The sequence below is a fragment of the Coturnix japonica genome, chromosome 4 (genome assembly GCF_001577835.2).
Source record: "Coturnix japonica isolate 7356 chromosome 4, Coturnix japonica 2.1, whole genome shotgun sequence".
Taxonomy (NCBI): Eukaryota; Metazoa; Chordata; class Aves; order Galliformes; family Phasianidae; genus Coturnix; species Coturnix japonica.
In genome coordinates this window covers 76,775,192-76,799,225 of record NC_029519.1, presented here as the reverse complement: position 1 = coordinate 76,799,225, position 24,034 = coordinate 76,775,192, and the positions used below count along the sequence as shown (strand labels likewise).

Here is a 24,034-nt window from a genome sequence, read left to right as displayed (position 1 = left end):
ATTGAAAAACAAGTACCTGCAAATTAATGTTAAAGGCAACTCGGTCTATAAAGCAGCCATGTTTCCATGCCAACTGATCACAGAAATACACATAATTCAACAAAATAAATGAAAACCTACAAAACAAGAAAATTAAAAAAAAAAAAAAAGAAAGCAGAAGTGCTGGAAATCAAGCTCCTGACCATAGCCAACTATTGTACAAGAATAGCAAGGAACGCAACAAAGGATGCAATTTAAGACATGAATGGTACACAGCTAATGGCACTTCATCATTACAATACTCGTAAAAGCTGTCATTCTCTAGTCAACAAGAAAACCAGGATACAGAACACCTCTATTAGGAAGGAGGGAACACTCGCACAATAGCAGCAATTCTCACGGAGGTTTCACAGTTGGTAGACATGAAAGCCAAGTTACTATTCAGTGCACATCTTTCATTAGGATTTTATTTTCTGTCTTCATCGAAGGTCTTGCTTTTTGTTCCCTATTCGTACCGAATCGCGCTGGGGTTCTGCAATCAGGCAGCAGAGCTGCTTGCAGAGTGAGGCAGTTTGCTGTGTTACTTGCTAAATAAATCAGGGACGTTGGGAACAAACAGACACCCACCCGCACACAAGCAGCTTGTAGAATGATGCACACGCACCTGATGCATTAAAAGTGTTTATGCATATGAACGACGGCTTCACAATTGATAAAGAGATGCTACCGCTTTCTGTGCTACAGCAAAGTAAGTTTGATGTTCACACAGGAAATTAAGGTATTTAGACCCCACATGTGTACGCACTCGTATGTATAGATGTGGAATAAGCAGGCTTATTTTACGCAGGGAGGCTGAGATATGTGAAATAGAAAAGAATGCTACATGTCTAAATATAACCCGTTCCAAGATACTGACGCTTACAGCCAATAAAACCAGCAGTTCAAGTAGTTGCTCTTTACAGTGCAGAGAAATAAATAACCTCCAACTGAAAGGTCCATAAAACCCATGTTCTAAGTGAACACAAACTGAAGACACAGTAGGTTTCTGTTTCTTAATACGTTTTCATTGTAATCAAGTAAGCAACAGTGCTTTTCTTCCTGAAAGCATGTTAAATAGTATCACAGGTTTAGAAGCGATGAAATGGAATTTGGAAACCCCACCACCAGCACATCTCAGAGCATTTGCATTTCACTGTGCTGCTGCTCTTTGCGTGAGAACGGAACGTTACCAGCGCCTACACTGATCCCACTGACTTCATCCTGATGTGAATGCACACATGACGTGTCAGCAGGCCTACGCTCTGCTTGGAAAAATGCAGTTTACATACGCTGGAATCTAGGTTCACTTACTAGCTTCAATGCATGTAAGGACCTCAGCAACACTGGGGAACGAAGGGGGATAATGACATGGCTGTGCCTGAACCCATCCATACGGTGTGACAGATCAAGTCTCCCCAGTGACCTTCTTTTGCCAATTCAGATGGCAGTAAAAATGGAATTTTTAGAAGTGAAAGCCGCTCCCCACCCTTCTGACTAAGTGAACAGTGAAAAGCCACATGTCCTCCTATAAAGATATCACTGCTGAAGGTGAAAAGACACTCTGGTGGGAGAGCACTAACCCGAAAAGTCACTAAGATGATTTTCAGTAAGAACAATGTTTATACAACAGCCCAAGAAACCACTGACTAAATATAAAGCACCTCTGAAAATCTATAGGTTTCTGACTAAACTACTGAAGCTCAAGAATGAACATTCACCTGGTTAGAAAGGTCAGTGGTACGCATGGCTCTTCATGCAGAAAACCATGACTTTGAGGCAGTACACACTGCATCCCTCCCAGAGAATCAGGAGTCAAAGAACTGACGGTGACACGTTGCTCAGGGCAGACAACTGCACACCACCACCCTACTGCTGGGATTCAGAAGGAGCTAAACCATCAACAAAGCAACAACTGTGAGAACAAACAGCGACGCTTCCACCTTCAGCAAGAGCTGCCGCCCAGCCTTGGACAGCAGCAGCCTGTTTATCCAAAGGAACGGAAGAATTCTGCCCTCAACTTGTCCATTATCCCACAGCAAAGGTATTGTGGGAATGTTAACTTTCACCTGGCTGACATCCAGATGCCGGCAGGAAGAAAGAAAAAAAAAGAACAACACCCTTTTCAAATTTTAGCCAACTGAAGAATACTCTGCATTTTTCACATTTTCCAATCATTCCAAGCTATGTATAAACACAGGCATTGAACGAGATCCATAGAAAATGGATGTAATGACACGGTCGGCTGCACTGAGAAAGAATGAATCAAGGGGTCTCCGGTCCAAAGCAAACAGGCAGTGTCGTGTTTCAGCAGCCACGACAGCGGTTCAAAAAGCCCAGCACATTTCTAGAATAGCAGAAACGTCCCCTCTGTCCGTAACAGCTCCAACTGGACAGAGAGGACAGGAATTAAGGAGCTGCAATGTGGTGTGATGCTGCAGACCTGTCACCGTGTGATGAAGATGCCGTTTGAAGCCAGCATTCTGCCACACAATTAATGAGAGCAAATTCATCTCACTTAGGCACGTAACGTCTGAACAGGCCCCAGCACAGCAACTGCAGCACAGCAACTGCACAGACTGGGGAAGACCCCAAAAGACAACTTGCAAAAATCCCCTCTCTGTGTTAAACAGCAGGCGTTTCTCTTGCTCTTTTCCATCTGGCACTTCAAGGAGCTGTCTTTACTTAACAGTCATCACGAAGTTTTTAATAGTCACACAACGTGCAAACTCAAACCGAAAGAAATTATCCCGCAGCACTTCTCTTCCAAAGATCAGCTGTTAAGCACAAGCAGCTCACAGCCCTGCCTGCTCTCCAAACCTCCGCAGCTCAGTGGGAGGAGGAGCTCGGCAGCATTCAGTGCGGTGTGTGGGGCCGCAGCACTCACCAGTATCTTGGTCGTCTCTTTGCATGCGTGTTCTGTCAAATTAATTGATGAAATAAAGCTTCCCAATCCAAATACACAAGAGGAAGAGCTTTAGTATGGAAAGCACATTTTTTTATTTGACAAAAAACACACCCTTCAATCACAGCAGAATATTTGGGACAGCTGAGTCCAGTCAAGCTCTGGGCTGTCCACTCCTCAGTGCATGTTCTCATGTTAGTCATTAACTTCTTAATAAACAGGATCATGGAGAAGCCTGGGTTGAAAAGGACCACAATGATCATCCAGTTTCAACCCCCTGCTATGTGCAGGGTCACCAACCAGCAGACCAGGCTGCCCAGAGCCACATCCAGCCTGGCCTTGAATGTCTGCAGGGATGGGGCATCCACAGCCTCCTTGGGTGACCTGTTCCAGTGCGTCACCACACTCTGTCAAAAACTTCCTCCTGGTATCCAGCTTAAACCTCCCCTGTCTCAGTTTAAAACCATTCATTCCCCCTCATCCTATCACTATCCAACAGTCATAAATAGGAGTTTCAAGTTCCTCATACAGAGGCACAAATCACACACGGAACATCCCATTAGAACACCAAAGCACACGCACACATGACAACACAGATGCCCAATATACAGCAACTGCAGAGCATCACATTTGAGTTCAGTTTCTCCAGTTCCTAAATCCCTTAATGCAAATACGAAACAAGCAGTTTACACTTAAACAAGAGTTCAAACAGCACCGTGCCAGCTTAACGAACCTGACTGAGAACTGTACTTCATTAAATGGGAGCAGTTTCCCAGGTATCACAAAGCGTGTTCACAGACTGCTGCTTTCACTATGCATTTCTGTGATCAAAGAAATCTAAGGTATGACAGAGGAGCCTATTTACTATTTATAAAAATAATCCATTTAACGCTCATTTTGAATTAGTCTTCTAAAATGAAAACTAATCTTCACTAATTCTCTTTGACAGTCTGAGAGTTACACAATTCTCGATGTCCTTTTCTTTCACAGAATCACAGAATGACCTGGGTTGGAAGGGACCTCAAGGATCATGTAGTTCCAACCCCCCTGCCTGGCAGGGCCACCAAACATACACCTTTACTAGATCAGGTTGCCCAGGGCCCCGTCCAACCTGGTCTTGAACACCTCCAAGGACGGGGCATCCACAACCTCCCTGGGCAGCATGTTCCAGGGCCTAACCACTCTCCTAGTGAAGAACTTCCCCCTAACATCCAACCTAAATCTTCCCTCTTTTAACTTAAAACCATTTCCCCGTGTGTGTCCTGCTATTGTCAGCCCTTTCAAAGAGTTTACTCCCCTCCTGGGAGTAAGTTCCCTTCAGGTATTGAAAGGCTGCAGTGAGGTCACCCCGCAACCTTCTCTTCTCTAGGCTGAACAAGCAAGTCTTCTTTTAACCTGCACAAACCAACAACTGGAACTGCACGAACAACAGTTTGAAAACTCCTTTTCTATATGATAGCATCCTTCACAGAGCCAAAAGTAAACTTCATTTTCTATCTCTCCTTTGACTTTTGTAAGAATAAGAAAATATTTCCCTCTTAGAACAGAAGCCTTGATTTTGTCAGTGTATTTTCTGATGAAGCTGCAAAGCTCACGAGAAAAAAATACATCCAAAAACCCAACAAGCTTAAGATCAAGTCCTCACTGAAGGCAGAAGCAAGAGTATAAAAGCAAAGGCAAAACAGAATAGCAGAACTCACATATTTTAGGTTCTAAAACACTGCCTCAATGTAACAACCCTTTAGTCACAGCTCTAGGAAAGTGAGATTCGTGACTTCGAAGAGTTCTCATCATCTTAATTCTCATAATCTTCATTCTCCCATCTAACAGACAGAACTCGTTCCTCAATTACAGGTACTGAGCCATAGCAACCCAAGGACAGAATTCTAGCACCAGGGTCATGCTACAGTAACACTGGCTTAGCACACAGGTTACAACTCGGAGCCCCTCTATTTGTAAACTCATTCCAGTCCCCTTCAGTATCAATTGGAAGGGGAATGACTCAACATCCTGCAGAATCAGGAATCAAAATCTGTGAGGAAAAGTTGTGCCTGCAGCAGAATGTTCTCCAAATTCCTACTTAAAATCCCTTTTTATCGCTCGCTCTCGCTGCTGAATGCATAATACCAGATTTGAATTTTAGATGGCTGCAGGGTGGTCATGAGATAAATACCGAGCGCATTCGTCTGCCTCTGTATTTACAGTAAGGAAAGTCAGCTGGATTCAAGGACTCAAAACATGAAACCTTTTGAACGTGTGGTAAGAGAAAACCCTGAACACAGGGCTGCCAAATCCAAACAACACACACAACTGTACCCGAAAGGCAACACATTGTGAAACCCTTTCAAAACCATACAATACTATGGGAATTAAGTAAACTTCAAACTCCCCTGCAATGCCCTCGTCATAGCTAATTTGTGATTTCCTGTACTCGCAGTACTAACAGCACAATGGAGCCTCTATTGTGAGCCTCCTCCCACAAGCCTTTAAAAAAAAAAAATGCAAGACATTCTTTTTATCTAGACTGGCATGGCTAAATACATCCAGCTCCCTGCAGATAAAAGGTTGGTTTTTTTAGATGCTGCTTTTTCTCCCAGGGGAAAAAAAAAAGAATCAACAATCTGATGTGTATTTGTGATGACTGCAGGGATCAGAGGAGCGGAGCTTTGGCAGCTGCACTGCTGACCAGCAGCCTCACGTAGGGCAGATGCAGGAAGCTGCTGTAGTTGGAGAGGAAGGAGAAAAGGTTCCTCAGAGAATCACAGAATGACCCGGGTTGGAAGGGACCTCAAAGGATCTATTTAGTTTCCAAACCCCCCTGCTGGCAGGGCCACAACATACAACATTTACTAGATAAGGTTGCCAGGGCCCGTCACTGGTGCTTGAACACTCAAGGATGGGGCATCCACAACCTCGCCTGGGCAGCCCTGTTTCCAGGGCCTAACCTCGCCTAGTGAAGAACTTCCCCTAACATCCACCTAAATCTTCTCTTTTAACTTAAAACCATTTCCGCGTGTCCTTGCTATTGTCAGGCCTTTCAAGAGTTTACTCCCTCCTGGGAGTAGTTCCCTTCAGGTATTGAAAGGCTGCAATGACGGTCACCCGCAACCTTCTCTCTCCAGGCTGAACAAACCCACTCCCTCAGCCTGTCTCATAGGGGAGGTGCTCCAGCCCCTGATCATCTTCCTGTCCTCTCTGGACCCTTTCCAAAATCTCATGTTTTTTTTTTGTACTGAGGGTCCACACCTGGACACAGTACAAGATGGGGCCTCAAAGACAGAGTAGAGAGGGACAATCACCTCCCTATCCCTGCTGACCACCCCTCTCCTGATTGGAGCCCAGGATCCCATTTGCTTTCCGTGCTGCCAGCCACCGTTCTAACAGGTGTCAGCAATCTCATCAGGGCTGAAAAACAAAAACTCACATAAGTCTGGCAGACCCAATGAATGAAGTGACCACAGCACTATATACAAATGAGGGTGAAGGCAGCAAGTCCTGTAGGTGCAAATAATAGAGTATATTGAGGTACTGGAAATAGGTACTGCATTTTTTTCATCTTAAAGCATCCCGAAATCTAATGCAAACTAACTAAAAATACGTTCCACACCATAATCCTGTGGCTGAAAGGTTGGCACAAGGTATTTTCAAAAGGATTTCCATTAGTAGAGAATATAGTGAGGATGTAAAAATCAAACATAAAATGCTGCACAGTGGGTTTGGTCAGCATCTTCAGGTCCTTCCTTACAGCACATTAAGAGAAAGACGTCGCTTGCCAGCTGCAGCCAGCATGGGAACCCACACACAGCACAACTACTGAGCATCACTTCTCTCAGTAATGCTGATTATATGAACGGGAAAATCAACACGAGCAACGCCTTGATACACATTAATACTACTCAGTGGAGCAGCAGACACACATTAAGCTGGTTGGTAGACCACAAATGTGAAAACGCTCATTATCTGGTCGAAAATAAACAGCTTAACATATCTACTACAACACATTAAAGAGAAAAAAAAATATTTAAATACCAGTTTAAGAGGCTGGAGACTGGCTTGTGGTTATCTCTGCTAAACACTTCAGTCCTGCATGACTCTGCAAAGGCTGAAGCTACAAAGTCAGCAAGAGCCAACCGAGCTGCAGCCATCTGATGAAATCGGACACATTCAGGAATTCTGACACAATTTTCCACACCACTGTCTGCTAAACCAGGCATTTTCTTTACAGGACTGAGGATGCCTGGCTGCAAATACACAAGAGGCAGCAGTAATTTTGGGCAGTCTGGCTTTAAGTAAGGGTTTGAGTCTAAAAATTCAGGTTAGGGTAAAATTCCCATAGAATCCAATAGGAACTCCGTGGTTGTAGACTAAAGGTAGCGGGATCTGCAGAACAGAGAAGCCCCAGCCAGCTGTCAGCCCTGCGGCACTGCCTGACTGTGCAGATGACTAACAGCTGATGGGATGGTGAGCATCCCTGCAGCCTCCTGTGGTCAGCACAGCAGGACTGGGAGCAGGCACCTCTATACAGCTCCCTTCTGCCTGCTTCTGACTAAGCCAGGAGCTGTAGGGCCAGCCTGCAGAGGGAGAAAAGGCAGAAATATCCTGCAGTGCTGCTTCTTGCCTGGCTTTCTTCTGACTCCCTCACACACACAATGTGGGTGTGAGGTGTGATGCAGGATAGCATTATTCCTCTTGCTTGGCCACGTACAGGCTCTCCTGCATAAGGAAGGAATACAGGTCAATGGGAATGCGGCAGGGAGAGCCTCAGAAGGTTAGATCTGTTGCTGCCATCAAAGAGCAGTCACAGGCTAATTGATAATGATGATGTCTTGGAGGACAAGGAGAGAGGGACATTTGGAACTGTGACTCGGGTCACAAGCGAGAGATGTTTTCCTGCTTCCTTCCTTGCCATGAGGTGGGATCAGAGCCCTCCTGAGAGCAGCACAGCTCTGAATTTGGGCACACACAGAGTCAGAAAGCATGAACAGCTTCTATTCCAGACTTACATAACTCAGCTGGTGGTGACACAACTCGCTGAAAGTGATTTGGGCACAGATAAGGGACATCCACTGACCTGTAAACAGAACTACTAAGATATGCCTTAAAGTACCTAACATAAAGCAGAATTACATAATCACATTAGCTCCTGTTTCAATACCGAACGCTTTCACATGTGACAGAAATAAAAGCTTTCTGTCATGAAAAAAAACCCCAAACCCTCAAATTGATGAGCTCTGCCTGCAGCCCCACACTTGTTTTTTGTGCTTTCTTCAGCAAATCCCCCCTGGCTGAGTAGACTGGCAGGTGCACTGCAAGGAAGCCCCTCCATAGCCCCCTGAAAAAGGCAAGAACAGAAGATTAAAATCCAGAGATCAGCTGCAACCATCCAAGCTATACACCAATGTGATTTCTCTCTACATGGAATTCAGTCTTAACTTGAGGGTTTTCTGCAGGCTGCAGCTACGAGTGGCACAAATCAGACAAACCCTGGGACTGCCTCAGAGTCCTGGAGGAACCAGACACAGTCTCTGGTCCGGCTGATCCCTGGGGAAGATGGGCTGAGTACTGTATGCTGGGACAGATCTGATCCCAATCACAGCTTGGGGATCCCAGCACCTCCCAGGACTGGATGCTCCCAGAGAGATGCAGGGCAACTGGAAACATTCATTTTAGATTTGGCTGTATTGAATGTTTCCAATCTTCTCTCGATCACGCAGCTCAAATGAATCATCACCTCTGCTGTTAGAGCAGCTGGGAAGAAAGACGTAAAAGCACAGCTGGGAACTCCCGCCTTCCTAAAGTGTAAATCCCCTTCTGTGCTGCCTGTGTGCGGCAGAGGGACAGAGGTTGAAGGGCCACGTAATACAACTTTTGTCCTCACCTTAAAACTTCAGGACATGTATTAAGTGTGCAACTCCACCTCCCCTCCCTCACTATGGGGCCAGAAGGTTAGGGAGCCTCAGCCGAGGCTGCTACACTGCGATTTGAGAGCTCGACACATGCTGCACAGTATCACCTCATCAATGCTCCCAGCTGGCCTGGGAGGCAAAAACCTAAACATGACTCTTAAAGGCAGGTCTACCACACATGCAGCTGCTCTGCCTGGGTGCATCACAAGGAACAGCTATGACAAATTCATCGTGGGTACTGAGAGACAACGTGGCCATGAGCAATTGTAGTCCAAAGTATTTGCACGGCTTTGAATAAGAGCTGAATTTCACATAAGTGTTTCACATTTACTTGCTAAGAAGGCAATTCTTTTCATTCTTAGTCCATTGAGGTCAATGTCAGTTCTGTCCCCAAAAAGGATCCCCCTGTGAAGGCACTGTGTGTCGTAGAGGCCTCTAATTGCTAAGGAGGGACAGACTTGATGCCTCAGAACACTGGCAAACATCCCACTGGATCTGTGTGATGACGCTTCCAGCCCAGCCCTCATCTCCGGGATCACACCTCCAGCTGAGCATTGCAATGAAACTCCAACTCTTAGAATAGGGAGATCAGCAAATTGAAGCCCCGTGCATTTGTAACCAAGAGCAGATGCCATTTATCTCTATGATACAGAAGGACGAGTCGAGAACTAACCGAGCTGACAAACGTAAGGACACTCGTAATTTGTTTTGTCACGCTATCAGGAGCTCCACGCGATGATAAAGCATCACACGGCCGCAATATTTACGATGACGAGCTCCGTACAAGCAGTGCATTGTGTGCTCAATGGCTGCATGCTCCAGCTCCTCCGTGACCACGTCTGACAACGCTGAGCTGAAAACGTTCACAAAGCTGATTGTAGCGGTTTCATTTCCAAACAGTGCTTCCATTGACTCAACTCCTCTGCTGAGCGTGACTAAAGCAATTCTTGGGGCTGTTACTCTATTTGCCAATTCAGTCATTAGATAACGCACCGCTTGACGGAGAAACATCGAATCGACAGTATTTTGGGAAGGGAAGGGCTGCTGTTTACATTAGGATAGAAACTGCACCACTCGCATTGCGCCAATCGGTGCCACCAAACAAAACACAAACACTGTCCGCCTCCCCAGGATTATTTGGCGTTAACAATGACCCAAACAAGCTCAACTCCCCAATATCTCCCTTCTATTTGCTTATATGTTTTACATCATAAATCCCAAATTCTCAGCCCAAACAGCCGGGGGGGGGGGGTGGGGGCAGGCTGAGGGTTGCCCATTTTGTTCTGAAATACAGCAGCAAACTGCAGCTGGACCAAGTATTCTGTCACCACAGCTCGACGTGTTAACACACCAAATTGGTTATTAGCCAGCAAACACCACAGAACTCAAACACTGAAACCCAGCTGTCTTTGAGGGGTGGGGTGGGGGTCAATAAAGAGCAGCATTAAGAAACAGAGTGAAGTTAGCGCTTTGGGTTGCTATTTCACATGCCTGCTACAACAACACAAAGCTAAAAATAGATAAAACAGATAAGAATACAGAACAAAGAGATGCACTGGACAATTATCTTCCTGCCAGCACGGTCTATTGAATAACGAGCTTCTTAACCCTTTTTACTTACCAAGAACACGGGTTTTAAAGTGATGATGAAGGAGCTTTTGACTCGGAACAGAAATTATTTCCAAACTATTTGTATTTGTCTTTGTGTTTTCTTGTTCCCAACCCGTAGGGACACACAATGGGGAGATTTAAGGTATTTTAATAGGGCATCAGGCTCTTTGCCATGGGGCCGGGATGCAAAATGAGCCCGTTCCCACCCCAGTAAGGCCTCGGAGATAGAATGGATGCGTTCAAAACACGCACTCGCATCAAATCGCACAAATATCAGAGCTCGTTTTAATTCCGTGGGCAAAAAGTACCCACTGGGCGCAGCTTATTAGGCCTCATTATATCCAGCGAGGCCGGGGATGGGGGTGGGCGATTATCTCAGGCCTCTCCACCGCAGCCCCAAAGCAAACACCGCTCCCGATAAGGACAGCGGGGATGAAAACGTTCGATCGTTTCATTCCGGCTACAACAGGTGAAGCGGCTCCGGAGTTCGGCGTTTTAACAGGGAAACAAAAGCAGAGCAGCGGAGCGGGCTGTAAACAACCCGGCCTCGCCATCAAAGCGGCGGTGTTTATAAACAGCCCCGACGTTGTGTGAGCTGTGAGCTGCAATTTCCACCCCCCAAAGAAGCGAAGCCCGGGGCGGACCCGGAGCAGCTCGGCCCGATGTGGGGGGGGGTGTCGGTCGGAGGAGCCGTGCTCACATCGTGCACTTTCGGCCGCTTCCAAACTTCCTGCCCCCAACCCCCCCCCCACACACACACATTCATTTCGATCTCGGTGCAAGTTACGAGCCGCTCAACCTCCCCGCCTCCAAACCGTATATCGGTAATTGGAGTAGATTGAAGCTCCGCGTGTTGTGTATTTATCCCCTTCCCCTCCCGCACAAAGCCCGCGGGCCCCTCGCACCCCCCCAGCCCCGCCGCGAGCCGGTTACCTAGCGGCAAGCCCTTGTTCAGCAAGTGCGAGCTTCCCATTGAAGCGTCGGGGCCGCGGGGAGGGCTCCGGGCTGGGCTCGGCCGCTCCGCAACGGCCGCGCTGCCGGGGGAAGCGGGCGCCGCCGCGGCATATGGCGGCCGCTCCGTGGGCGCCCCTGAACTGAGGCGCCTCGAAGCGCGGCCGCGCGCATGCCCTCCCCGTGCGCGTCCCCGCGCAGACCGCCGTCACGCGCACGCGCACTGCCGCCCGCCCGGATACAGCGCTGCGGGCGGGGCTGATGATATTGATCTCGTGGTGTCAGGAGGGGAGAAGGGGATGGAAGAGAGCGGGGCGGGAGGTGAGGGGAAATGGTTTTAAGTTAAAAGAGGGAAGATTTAGGTTGGATGTTAGGGGGAAGTTCTTCACTAGGAGAGTGGTTAGGCCCTGGAACAGGTTGTGGATGCCCCGTCCTTGGAGGTGTTCAAGACCAGGTTGGACGGGGCCCTGGGCAACCTGATCTAGTAAAGGTGTATGTTTGGTGGCCCTGCTAGGCAGGGGGGTTGGAACTACATGATCCTTGAGGTCCCTTCCAACCCGGGTCATTCTGTGATTCTGTGATTTAAGTCTCAACGCTTCGGCATTGAATCACTGTGCTCAACCTTCACGCTGGCCGTGACCCCAAGAGATTCTCACGTTATCTTGTTTTCTGTGCTTTTTCTCCTCCGTAAACACTTCAAGCCCCCAGGTTGCTGCCCAGCCTGCAGCCCCACTCCCCTCATTCCCCCAGCCCGGGCCTGAAGGGCCGCCCCACCATCGTGCCCTTTATTCACAAAAAAACCCAGTAAATTAGGAGAAATATGGCACAGCACGCGGCTGTAAGCGCCCACACAGCGCTGGTGGGCCTGATGGAGGAAAGAAACCCATCTCACTGCCCTCCTGTCCCCGAGGAATAACGCCTTTAGCACCGACTAGAAGCAATGCAGACATACAGCAGAACTGAGCTGTGGATCACGGCACCGACAGCACAGGACGTACACACCGTCCTGCCCCGCACACACCGGAGCCTCTGAGCTCCCACAGAACTTCAAACCAAGGGGATATTTGTGTTTATTTCAAGGGCACTCTCTCAATACAAGGCGATGTTTTTTCCCCTTCTCGTGTCACCTCACGGGGCTCCCCCAAGAGCCGCCTAAAACGGCGGCGGCGGCGGACGCCAAACAAAGGCTCGGCTGCGCCCCGCTGCTGCCTCAGCTGACGGCGGCCCCGCCCCGCCCCGCCCGGCGCGGTGTCATGGCGGCGGAGCGGGGTGCTCGTCTCTTCAGAGCCGGGTTTGGCTTCTCTAATTCGCTCTATGATGGCGGAACGGCGCTTCTGCTGTGCTGCCACAGCCGAGTCAAGGGTGGGCAGCCGAGGGGAAGCGCTGCGGCCGAGTCAAGTGTGGGTTGAGCCTGTGAGGGGTTCGGGCTGCAGCGCCCCTCAGCTGCTGACTGAGTTTCTCCACAGGAAGCACCTCCCGCGGCTGCTTTTGCTCTGAGGCAGCGCCCGGCCGAGCGCCTCGTGTGTAAAGAAAACACGTTTTATTCAGTCGCTTTGAAGTGGTGAAACCGCTTTATTGACGTCTGAGATGTTAGTCAATAGGAAAGAGAATAGGAAATAGCACCTATCGAGCCCTCGGAAAATATGGATGTGGAAGTACGGAGCGAACAGCATTAGGCTGAGAGCTGGAATCAGAGCTCGGTTCCATTAATACACAGCAGCAGGCAGGGACCCCTCCTCAGAGGGGACGTGCTCGGCGCTGAAGGCGGAGGGAGTGTGGCACCAAATATTGTGACAGGGGGAGTGCTCCGAGTGAGGACACGTTGGCATGGGGAACAGATGGAGTATTCAGTAACAGGAGGTTATTAATACTGCAGCTTGGGATTCTCTGTGCTGCTTCATGAAGGGACTCATATGCTTGCTCTTTTTCTTTCCTGACTGCACGCAGACCTAAACACACGCTGTGTAGGTAATGCAGTGCTTATTTCCCTCCCTACGTGCACATCATAGATCCTGTGTTTCCTGGGAGGACGCAGAGGGCTGGATCCTCACAAAGTGGCCAACTGCGTTCCTTTCAATAGCAGTACGCTGATCTGCACCTGCTGGAGCAGAGGGTTATCTGACCCCGGCTGGGAGCCCTGAGGTCTCTCCTGCTCACAGACAGCTGCTGAGGGCACCTGCTCCCAAGGATACACTATGGAGGCTCAGGGTAGAAAAGAAAATAACTGAGGAGTGGCTGTCCTTAAGAACACAATGCGATGCTGTTTCTGACTGAGAAAACGAAGCTTGCTTTCACCCTTCTCCCCTCCATGGCTCCCAGTTGCAGACTGGGTCTGAGAAAATACAAGGGCAGTGCAGCTGACTGCAGTGATGCCTTCAGCCACCCCCACCCATTCTGTTTCCTATGTTTTCAGGCTCACTCTGGGTCATAAAACAGTCAGTTGTCTTCACATCCTTCAGTCTGTGATTTGCACAGCTACAATATAAGTAAATCTTCCGCGAAACGTAACAAAATTCCCATCCCCTTATCACATTTGGGCTGTTGCTGTGGCTTTTAACAGCAGCGTTACACAGCTGAGAGGCCTCTGTGCTTTGCAGCAAGAATTACGGCGTTTTTCAAAGCCCTCAAACTGTTTCTTGGCTTCTTAAGAGTCAGCTGGAAGAACACATGTGCTAAAGAGGAAATACATTGTTTTAAGTGTATCTGTTAACGGCCATATGTAAAATTTAAGTGCAAGTTTTATTCCCCTCAGAATCTCCAGCCATAAAGGCGTGACCTTGGGCTTTCACAAATTAGATCCATTAGGGTCTGGTATCTTTAGCAGATGTGACTTTGAAGATAGTGAAAGAGGAAGTTTTACTGTTGGACTATCTAAGCATGAGCCAAGACATTGCCGCGTGCTTTCTAAAGCGAATAATGAGATTTGACAGTGTTCTTACATCCAGATACTGAGACTGTGTACTTACAGATGTTCCTTAGCTTGCCATAGTTATGTGTGCTTTCACTTCATTATCAGACATGCATCATTCATGTGAATGCTCACTGTAACAGTTCTAAAGACCATCGTTCAAAAACCTGTGCGTACTTATAATCAAACTGTAAGATTATGTCACCAAGGAAGATCTCTTTGTCAATAGTAAATCTTGCAGATCATATTAGGAGACCCTGAAAGGGATTTGTTTGTGTCAGAGGAAAAGAATGGCTGAATAAAGCAGCCTCAACATTTCAACTTTATCCTAAAAGTACATCTTTAAAACGCGTCCTCAAAGTAAGTCAAAGCAATCTATTTAAAATCTGGAAAGAAGGCTTTGTTTGGATAGAAACACTTCCTTAATTCTCTCGCTGAGATCTGGGAAAGCATTTGCTAATAAATCACACCTGTACAGATCAGACTACTTTCATTTTGCAACTGCACGGCAACTGCGCATTATAATTAGAGCTGCCTTTTTCTTTAATGCACTTCCTCTGTGTGAAACTCCCCTCTGTCAGAAGTTACTACTTTCTGCTTGGTGTGAAAGAGAAAGGCCGTTCCGGAGAAACATTTTCAGCAGGTTCTGAAGGGGAAATGGAAAAAAAAAAAAGAAGAATTGACAAAAGGGAGACATTTAATCTTTAAGAAATGGTGCTCATCACAAGCATGAAATAAAATAGAGGACCTTCATCTGCTGCAGAAAAGAAGGTTTACCAAAGGATCAAAGTAGCAGATTAAAGTTCCACTTAATGAACAAGAAGTTCAGCTGTGTCAGACATTCAAAGCCAGTTCTGAAATGCCGATTGCGCAGCGCTCCCCTCTCAGAACGTAATGGCTGTGCCAGCTCAATCCTGGAAATAACAGCCATACAAAAGTGAAAAACCTTGCAGTGTGCTGAGCGAAAGGAGGAATAAATTCCCTTCAAACCAGGGAACACAAAAAACCTCTCTCTTCTGATGTTATCTGTATCGAGTGACTGTGGGATTTGCTTCCTGATCTCACCCTCTTCATATAAGTGCTAAAAACACAAGAACCGGGGTAGAATTAAATCCTCTGCATTTTCTGGTTATCGTGAAATGAGAGCTATCATTTTCCACCAAGTCAAGAGGAGTTAACAGACCATTTCCAGGAAGGTCTGCGTTCTGGCTGAAGAGAAAAAGAAGATCGAGATGAACGGCAGAAGAAACCTATCGAGAACCATTAGTGGATGTCAGCCATTGTCCATCTGTTCACAGTGGAATCTGTCCAGACCTGAAGGAACAACTGCAACCTGCCCCATATGGCTCGCTCCCTTCTGTGCTGGCAGGGCTGCTTTGGGGATTTGACATTGTTCAAGGTAAAGGAGAAGCAGCACAGTCTGTGCTCCCAGGAACGAACAGCCAATTAACATGACAGAAGAAACAGTGCTTGTAACCCACCGGGAGATTTACTCCTTCTCACCTGCCTGAAATGTTGGAGCTCGTTCAACCTGTGTTGTTGCAGAGGTCCTATGCTGAGTCTCCTTATTTCAGTGAAATCCTTACAAATGAGTTACTAACACAATTCTGCAGGCAGCGGGGATCCCTCCAAGCAGCCCCTCAACCACCAACGCAGCTACCTGCAAAAGGTGTTCAAAATAGCGCTTGGACAGGATACATTTCACTGAACGTTCAATTATGGTTCCAGTACAACTTACTTCCACCGTAATGAACTAGAATAACAACATTCTGCACTTACTTCTACATAACTGGATTGTGCTGAGCTACAGCTGAGCGGTAATTTGCTTCTCAAGTCTTACATCAGGAAGCAAGGTAATATTTTCTGTGTGACAATGGGCAGTAGGTTCAGGGCCATTCAGAGTAGCTATGACATCCAAGTTTCTCTTTAAAACTGTACTATTAAATTGTGCTATCCTCTTTAAAGCTGCTCTGTACCACCTTCGGTGGTGCTAGATTCAGCACACAAAGACACAGCAAGTGAAGTGACGGACGTATCCAAGCCAACTGCACGGATCAAAACCTGCAAGTCTGTAATACATTTGATAACCTGTTGGATGGGACTAATTTTGCAGGTAATATGGAGAATAATTAGCTGTCCAGTAGCCCAAGCACAGCCAGCAGATGTCCTGAGTGAACTTCTCACTGTGGTACATCCTCAGCAATACACAAGGGTACATTCACCAACACTGACTGAAGGGCACAGTGACGCCATTTCCAGAAGGAAGCAGAGAGTTGCTCAGGCTGGAGGCTCTATCTCTGTGCTGCTCAGGCTCTGAAACCACGAGCAGCTTAGATTTGCCAGCATTACTTCAAACCTGAGGCAATTTTCTGCTCAGAAGTGGGATTTACTATTTTGAGCCTGGCACAAGGCTAAAAGCAGCCGTAGGTGGCACCTTTAAAAGTGCTGTACATACAGACCAATTTGGACTGGCAGTAAGCTAGCGCTCTGTGCTCTAATCTAATTTGCACTGTGCTGTGCTCTACCTTTTCCTTGGTTCCCTTATAACACACTTTAGATCTTGCTTTTGTCAAAGCTACTCAATAAGTAGCTGGGGAAAAAAAAGCTATGGTTGGATCAGAGATTATTTCAGAATTGTCAGGCAATTATGTTCACGCTCACAAACTGTTCATTCATTAAGTGGTGTAGAAAATATAATATCGTCGTGTTCAAAGCATAGTGCGAAACTGAAGAACCCAACAAAAATATGTACGAAAAATAGGTATGAACAACATCTCGCCACATATTTGACCTTTCTCTCAAACTAACCAAGAGGACAACACATCTGAAAAACCCAGAAAGACCCTAAAGGATGCAAAAACCAAAGCAGCAATAAGTGAAAATGTCACTTCGCAGTCACAGTCTTTGAATGGGACCATGTTGGAGAATTAGAGACATTTCTGACTGTGAAGTGAACTCTCCCGCTTTGTCAAATTAACTTGGGATGATTACAAGTTATTAGTCTTAAATTTCCTCCTCTTCCAGACTGAGGCTCTCAGCTTTGTACCCAGTGAAACACTGCATTACCAGCACTCCGCTATCACCCAACTGTAAGATAAGAGAATGGCTCATTAGTGAGAAAAGTGACCTCGAGTGAGTCATCACACCCTGCCTCAAACACATCTCCCTGCAGCGCCTTTGCTTCCACCTCCATACACAATTAAAATCTGATAACACCACAGTGTAACAGTCATCAGCAGTTGCACAGACACCTTCAGTAACTCTCAGACTGCACAGCAGCTGTAACAAGTGGCAGAGAACGCCTCCAATGCCAAAGAAAATCAGATACTTTTATATGAACGTAGCAAGATCTGCCCACATGTAACTACATGAGTAATTTAATGCGCTACAATAAGAACCGTAAGCTCTAGCAGCTTTACTTTCAACTTGTTTCAGTTTCAGTTTAAAATGAGTATATCCAAAATTTTATAATAATACTGGAAAACTCATTCAATTAAACATGTAAAAAGAAAAACCAGTAACAGCTTCCACAAATGGCCCTTTGTACTCTAAGAAACCAGGAAAATTAGAATGGAGAGAACAGTAAGAGACAGAGAAAATCAATGCCATAGTTACAACATATGGAAGAACACACAGCCGAGGCAATCCATAACAGGGAATGGTCGATGATTTTGGAACAGTAAAAAGAAACTAGCAAGGTTTCATGAGTAAAACACACAGCCCATTGGCCACAGAAACACGTTTTATATGTGTGTGCCTCCATCAATCTAGCAACAAACTAATGCCTTTATACCTCTCCTAACACAGGTACAGTTATCTAACAAAGGCTTTATAGGCAGTTATTTGGAAGTACACCTTTTTTTCTTTTACTAACCCAAAATAAAGGTTCTTGTGCCTTTTTTTTTTTTTCTCTTACCCACCCTCAATGTTTAAATCTCAACAGCTGAAAAGTAAGCTCAAGAATCCTTATCAGTGTACGAGATACATCTCCAGGCCTAAAATACATCAGTTTACGTGGTGATTTTCACAGTGATAACGTAACTTTACTTTGAAAAAGCTGCCTTTGTATTGCAGAATAATGCAAAGTTCATCATCATCTACAAACAGAAGAGACTACACTAAAGGAAAGCGCTTTCAGTGATAGCTTTAAGAGGTAAATTTCCTACAGCAGAGGACTACACAGAACAGCACAGGCAATGTCAGCTCCAGCTAGCACACCACCTTGCTTATCTTACTCTTGGGGTATTTTTACATTTCTCTTGTCAAAACAATTGTTCAGTCCCTTAACGTATGCACTCTTTTATGAAGGAGGGCACCTAATATTCCTCTTCTGGAATGAACTATTATTTCTCGCTACACAGTTGTGCCTTGTGAACTACAAGGTTACAAACAACACATTAAGCAATTAAAAAAATCAGCAACACCAATGCAATCAAAAATCCAAAATTGCTTTTTATCAGCTAATTCCAGGGACCAGCTTTGGGTACAGAAACTCAAAATTCTTCATCCATATTCTCATGTTTTATTTGGGTCCTATTCGTGTGATCAGAAGAGACGTTGATACCAGAATCAGCTTTTATTAATTTGTATTACTTTATGCATCTGAAAGAACGCTCAGCCACAGGCCTGTGCATCGCAATGGGAAGAACAGAGTTCAGCAGACGTACATAAAATGGGAAATACTGCCATGTCTTTGCAAACAGATTGGGCTCCTAATTGAAATGATTTGATACGCCTTATGAACAGTACAAGTTACGGCACAGATGCGGAAGTTACCTTAAGGAAAAATGTTCTTTAACTACTGGAGGCCAGAGACTGAGCTGTAACAATAAATAAATGTATATAGATCATGTATAAATAATTAATTAGGTTTTCCTGAAGGACCTGGAAACAAATGAGAATACTTTGTGCGTGGCTGTACTGTGCTGATCTCTAAGCAAAGTGGCTTCTGAAACCCATGACCCAGAAAGGTTAAAGTTGGTGTCGTTCCCAGAGGCTGCACCTACATGATTAACATTACAGAGGCACCCACACCAGAGAGAGCTATCGCAGGAGAGGAATGAACATAATTCATGGAGATAACAGTCTAATGAGGGGAAAGAAAACCAACCAAAAAGCCTTGTTTTGCCTTGGTTCAGTTTGAGTATTTTGAATGGTGTTCCCTTCAAGCATTATCACTGTAAATTCAACAAAAAAATGAAGTGCTGGGAAGATGTGTTGTATGCTGAGGTCTTACAATTACAACTGGAGTTGCATTCTCAGCCTCTCTGTGGATCTTTCCTGCCAAGAGATACCCAATTGTCCTAAAATCTATGGATGGTTTGAGATGTAGACAGATGTCTGTGAGGCCATAGGCTGAGGTCATCAAACTCATCTCATTTGTGACCTAGGGCCTCATCTCTTGGTGGTCTTAAAAGAAAAAGGGGGGGAAAAGGGAGGCAGGAGGGAGATGGAGAGGACACTAGTGAAACTGTTTGTAAATTAACCAAGCAAACTGTTCCAGTTCATTTTTAATCTAATAAAACACTCACATTTTTGTAGCATGCACATCCAACGTGACACAACACTGGGCAGAAATATATTTGCTCATCTATCATTACAGTGCAGCTACTCCTGGCAATGTCATTCCCTGAACATCTAACCAACAAAGTTTGCAAGACTTCCTATTTAAAATCTCATTTCAAAGATGGTTTTATTGTACTCAATGGGTGAAAATTCTTGACATTGATTCGTATTTTACACAAATCTTTCTCAATTTCTCAGTTCTTTTAACCATCCAAGGAAAAATGTGCCGCGCCGAAGCTGACATCATTCCCATTGCTGAAAGGAAGATAGAATTGGGTCTCTCAAAGCTGGAGGCAAAACACTACAATGGTAACAAATATTCCTTGTGTATACATCACTGGACCGGCTGTCTCTGCTGGGTGCAGTGTATGTTGTGGGGCATAGAACGGATTCAGCAGGGATTTGGTTTTGTTCGAATCAGTTCATGTGTGTGCGCGGCACTCACAGCAGCTTATTTTACAATCCCTGCTACCTGCTCCCTGACCCCACAGATGCCTTCCTGCTTGAAGCAGACATCCAAACTCCACGATACTATGAAAAATAAATGTACGAGTATATATGGCACAGGAGTTGCTATGAAAAAAAGGCAATGATACAGTGACATTAAACTTTCTAGATTTTTTTCCCCTTTGATAGCTTCAGGGTAGTCTGAATTTTTACATATAATCCACTGTTACGATCACCATTATTTCTCTTCTGCTCTTGAAAAGAAGGAGAAAAGGAGAAAAAGGTTTTTGTACAGGAGCATTAATAGTTCCACTTGCCCTGTGGCAAATGGGGAAAATATGTCAATGTGAATTATTGTACTGTCTCCACGGATCAAGATTTCTCTTAGTGCTTTCAAAATTCCGCTAACAGAAACAATTGCTAAGAGCATTTGCTACTTAGCCTGCTATGCTGGAATCGAATGAGACTGCAGGATCAGCTAATGCTAAAATATTATCTTTTACATTGATTTTCTCCCCCTACATTAACCGAGGAAAGAAACAGCTAAATAATTTCTGCCGGAACGAATGACATATCACTCTCACAAGGACATTCATAGATTTTAAATAATCAGGATAATTACAAAAATGGAATTTTGAGCAGCTCACAATACCTAAAATGTGAGAACATCACGGTTGATTTTACTCCTTCCTCACCCAAACAAGCTGTGCTACATATTCCACTTACTGCACGTTGGGTTACGCTGGTGAATGTAGGATCTTTTTTCCACATAAACCAAGAACACCCACATGGATGCACTAGAAAAAATGTGATTTCGTGCAGCTCTGTGTGTGCATTCGTACTAAAGCCAAATCTTAACAGGGAGGTGCCATGCCCATTTCCTCTACTGCAAAATAAATGGAATAAATACCACGGTATTTATTGGTATTTATCCATTTATTATAATGGAATAAATACCACGGGTATTTATTAAATACGTTTTTGCATCTCTTCTGCTATCAGATATGATCTCTATTAATAAAGCATGATTGCAGAAACTGATGGGCCACTGGGCAGATCTGGTATGAACATTTATTTCTAAGCATCTTGGTCTGGCAGTCAAGAACAAGTCTGAACAACTGATGAAATCCAGACCCCGCAAAGTCCACGTTACTGATTATTTCCACCAAACATCAAATTACTGTCATTAAAAAATAACCACCTGGATTCATAAGCAACTAATACTTCACCATGAATGTGTAATATCTTAGAGCTTTGCACAGTGCCTGGCAGCCTGGTTAAGCATTAAGAGTCAGACCACAGAATCACAGAACCATTAAGGTTGGAGAATAGCACTAAGATCAGCCAGTCCAATGGCAACCCAATCCCCCCATGCCCCCTGACCACAACCCTCAGTGCCACATCTCCACGTTTCTTGAACACCTCCCTCCAGGGCTGGTGACCCCCCACTCCCTGGGCAGTCTGTTCCAATGCATTACCACTCATTCTGAGAACACTCTTCTTCCTAATAGCCAGGCTGACCTTAGGACATATTTGTCAGTGAAAAAAACTGAACGGAGAATGTTTCTCTTGGGTAACTGTCATCACCTTCACCAACAAAGTGGGCACATATAGAAAATCTTTGCCAAAATGCCCATGAACACCACAAAACCAGTAATAATTATGTGTGGAAAATAACAGCAACAGAGCAATCCCAGTCATCCTGGATCATGGGTAAAGGAAGACCACTCAAAGAAAATCTGCCTTAATAAAACCAGGATGGAAAGCTTTGCCATAGAAAAGACTACCATTACACTTACAGTGTTCCTTCCAATAGTTAAATTCCAGTATGAAGGAAATTTTTGCTACTGTGATGGAATTTCTGAGGAAAATAATTAAGTATTGCTGCCAAAAATCTTACGCAATGGTTGGTTATTGCCCCACTCCCTACAGGCAGGGACGAAAAAGGGGGAACCACTGAACTCAGGGAGTTTTACCAAGAAATTCAGAACAAGATGGTTTTACTGTTGTTAAATAAGTCAAAGATTTGGGCTCTTGCACTTCTCTACCCCATGTTTGTCATGCACTGCAAGACTGTTCTTGTACCTGACCAGCAGAACTGGCTGTTGCCCATCAATTTTGGTGTTTAAGTTGCTGACAACTGCACTGATGACACAGCACATCCTTTCTATTCATATTCAGCATGCAGAGACGTTGCATAAGATGGAGCCTAGAGAAAACCTGTTGGCAGGTACTCTTGTAAGGGAACAGAGGCATCTTGTAACTGGGAGAAAACAGTCACAAGTCAGGCATGAGCCAAGATTCAGGAAAAATACAATCAATTCCTGACCGTCACCAGCTTCCTGTCGTCCTTCTCACTCTAAATCACCTCCCTTTATGTATCCAGGTTCTTCATCTTTAAAATAAGTGCAGTGTTCACTTATTAAACACTCCTGTTTGCTGTGAGAGCAAACCTGTAAAATATTTACATCTCCCATTACAACTGAAGAGTCATTCTCTGTATGCTGGATGAGCCCTAGGACAGGTATGCAGTCATCCTTGGTACAGGTCTCAGTTGTGTCAGCAATGCTTTATCATTCTGGATTTAAAAAGGAATACAGAGCTTAGATTGTGCTACCCTTAAAAAAGAATGTTGAAGAATGATCTGTAAGAGGTAATATATTGCCTGCAGCTTGCACTTGCTTCCCCTGCTCTGCCACATGCAAAAGAGCTCCCAGTGTTCAATTAACTGAAGTTTCTATCTCTAGCAACAAACCAACAATATAAATCTGTAGATGTGTAAACTTTCACTTGTTTTAATAAAACTGCCCAATTTTGGAAATGTCACATTAATGAGAATCAGAATTGCATGCACATTTTACTACAGCTCTTGGTGTCCTGGTCATGTCCAACATGAAGAGTGGGATAAGGTGAGCGAGGTGTGATCCTTCATAGAGTCCAGCAAGGAAAACCCCAGTAGGTCCAAATTAGGATAAAGTTTGCTTCCATCTCAACACAAAAATGCTGTACTATAAAAAGTGATTTGGGAAACAAAACTCTAAGAATGACAACAACTCTGTCAGGGAAACCTTTGACGGATCACCAGACAGTGACTAATTACTCATCTGGAGACACAGAGGGAAGAGCAGAGATTAAGGCCAACAGAAATGGTGTTAATCTGTCAGTGAAACATCTTCACAACCTAAAGTTACTCTTGTTGGAATCAAAAAGACTGTCAGTGAACTCGAAACCAGCGTATTTCTGTTTCCAATTTATTTGGTAAAGTACACAGCATTATTTTTTTTTCTCTTCCTGGACTAGGCCTTGATGCAATTGAAATCAATGAAAGTTTGCCATTAACGTGAATGAGACCCCAACGTGCTAATGAATGAAGTTTCAAGCTTAATTAATAACTATTTACTACACAAAAATAACAATTAATTTCTGCTTCCCAGAGCTCTAAAATAATTATGATCGTGACACAAAGGTCACTGTTTCTCAGACAGTAGTTTTCAGGTGGTTAAACTGAAAGACCAGAGGGATCCAATTAAGCATTTAATAAACTGTAGAGGACAGCAGAGTTCAGCGTGCCAAAATACACTTCAGCTCACAGCTGTATCAGATATTTGAAAGATTTTCAGTAAAATAAATCCATATTTAATTAGCACGCTCGCTCCAACTGAAGAAATAACATATGCCATCATAAAGTAAACGTTTAAGTCACCACTGTATGCTATTGTGGATATT

General features: G+C 45.0%; 1 protein-coding gene across 6 annotated transcripts in view; it reads right to left on the bottom strand.

Moving 5' to 3' along the window:
• Positions 1 to 24,034, bottom strand: part of CTBP1 (C-terminal binding protein 1) — a 195,851-nt gene that overhangs the window by 43,843 nt on the left and 127,974 nt on the right. Inside the window, exon 1 of one of the 6 annotated variants that reach the window (XM_015862568.2) lies at positions 11,371 to 11,595. The exons of 4 other annotated variants lie outside the window; for them this stretch is intronic. In XM_015862568.2, the coding sequence (XP_015718054.1) occupies positions 11,371 to 11,410 (40 nt within the window). In that variant the 5' untranslated portion in view covers positions 11,411 to 11,595. Of the gene's footprint in view, positions 1 to 11,370; positions 11,596 to 24,034 lie in introns of those variants that run through there. One more of the 6 variants, XM_015862569.2, reaches the window with a different exon arrangement.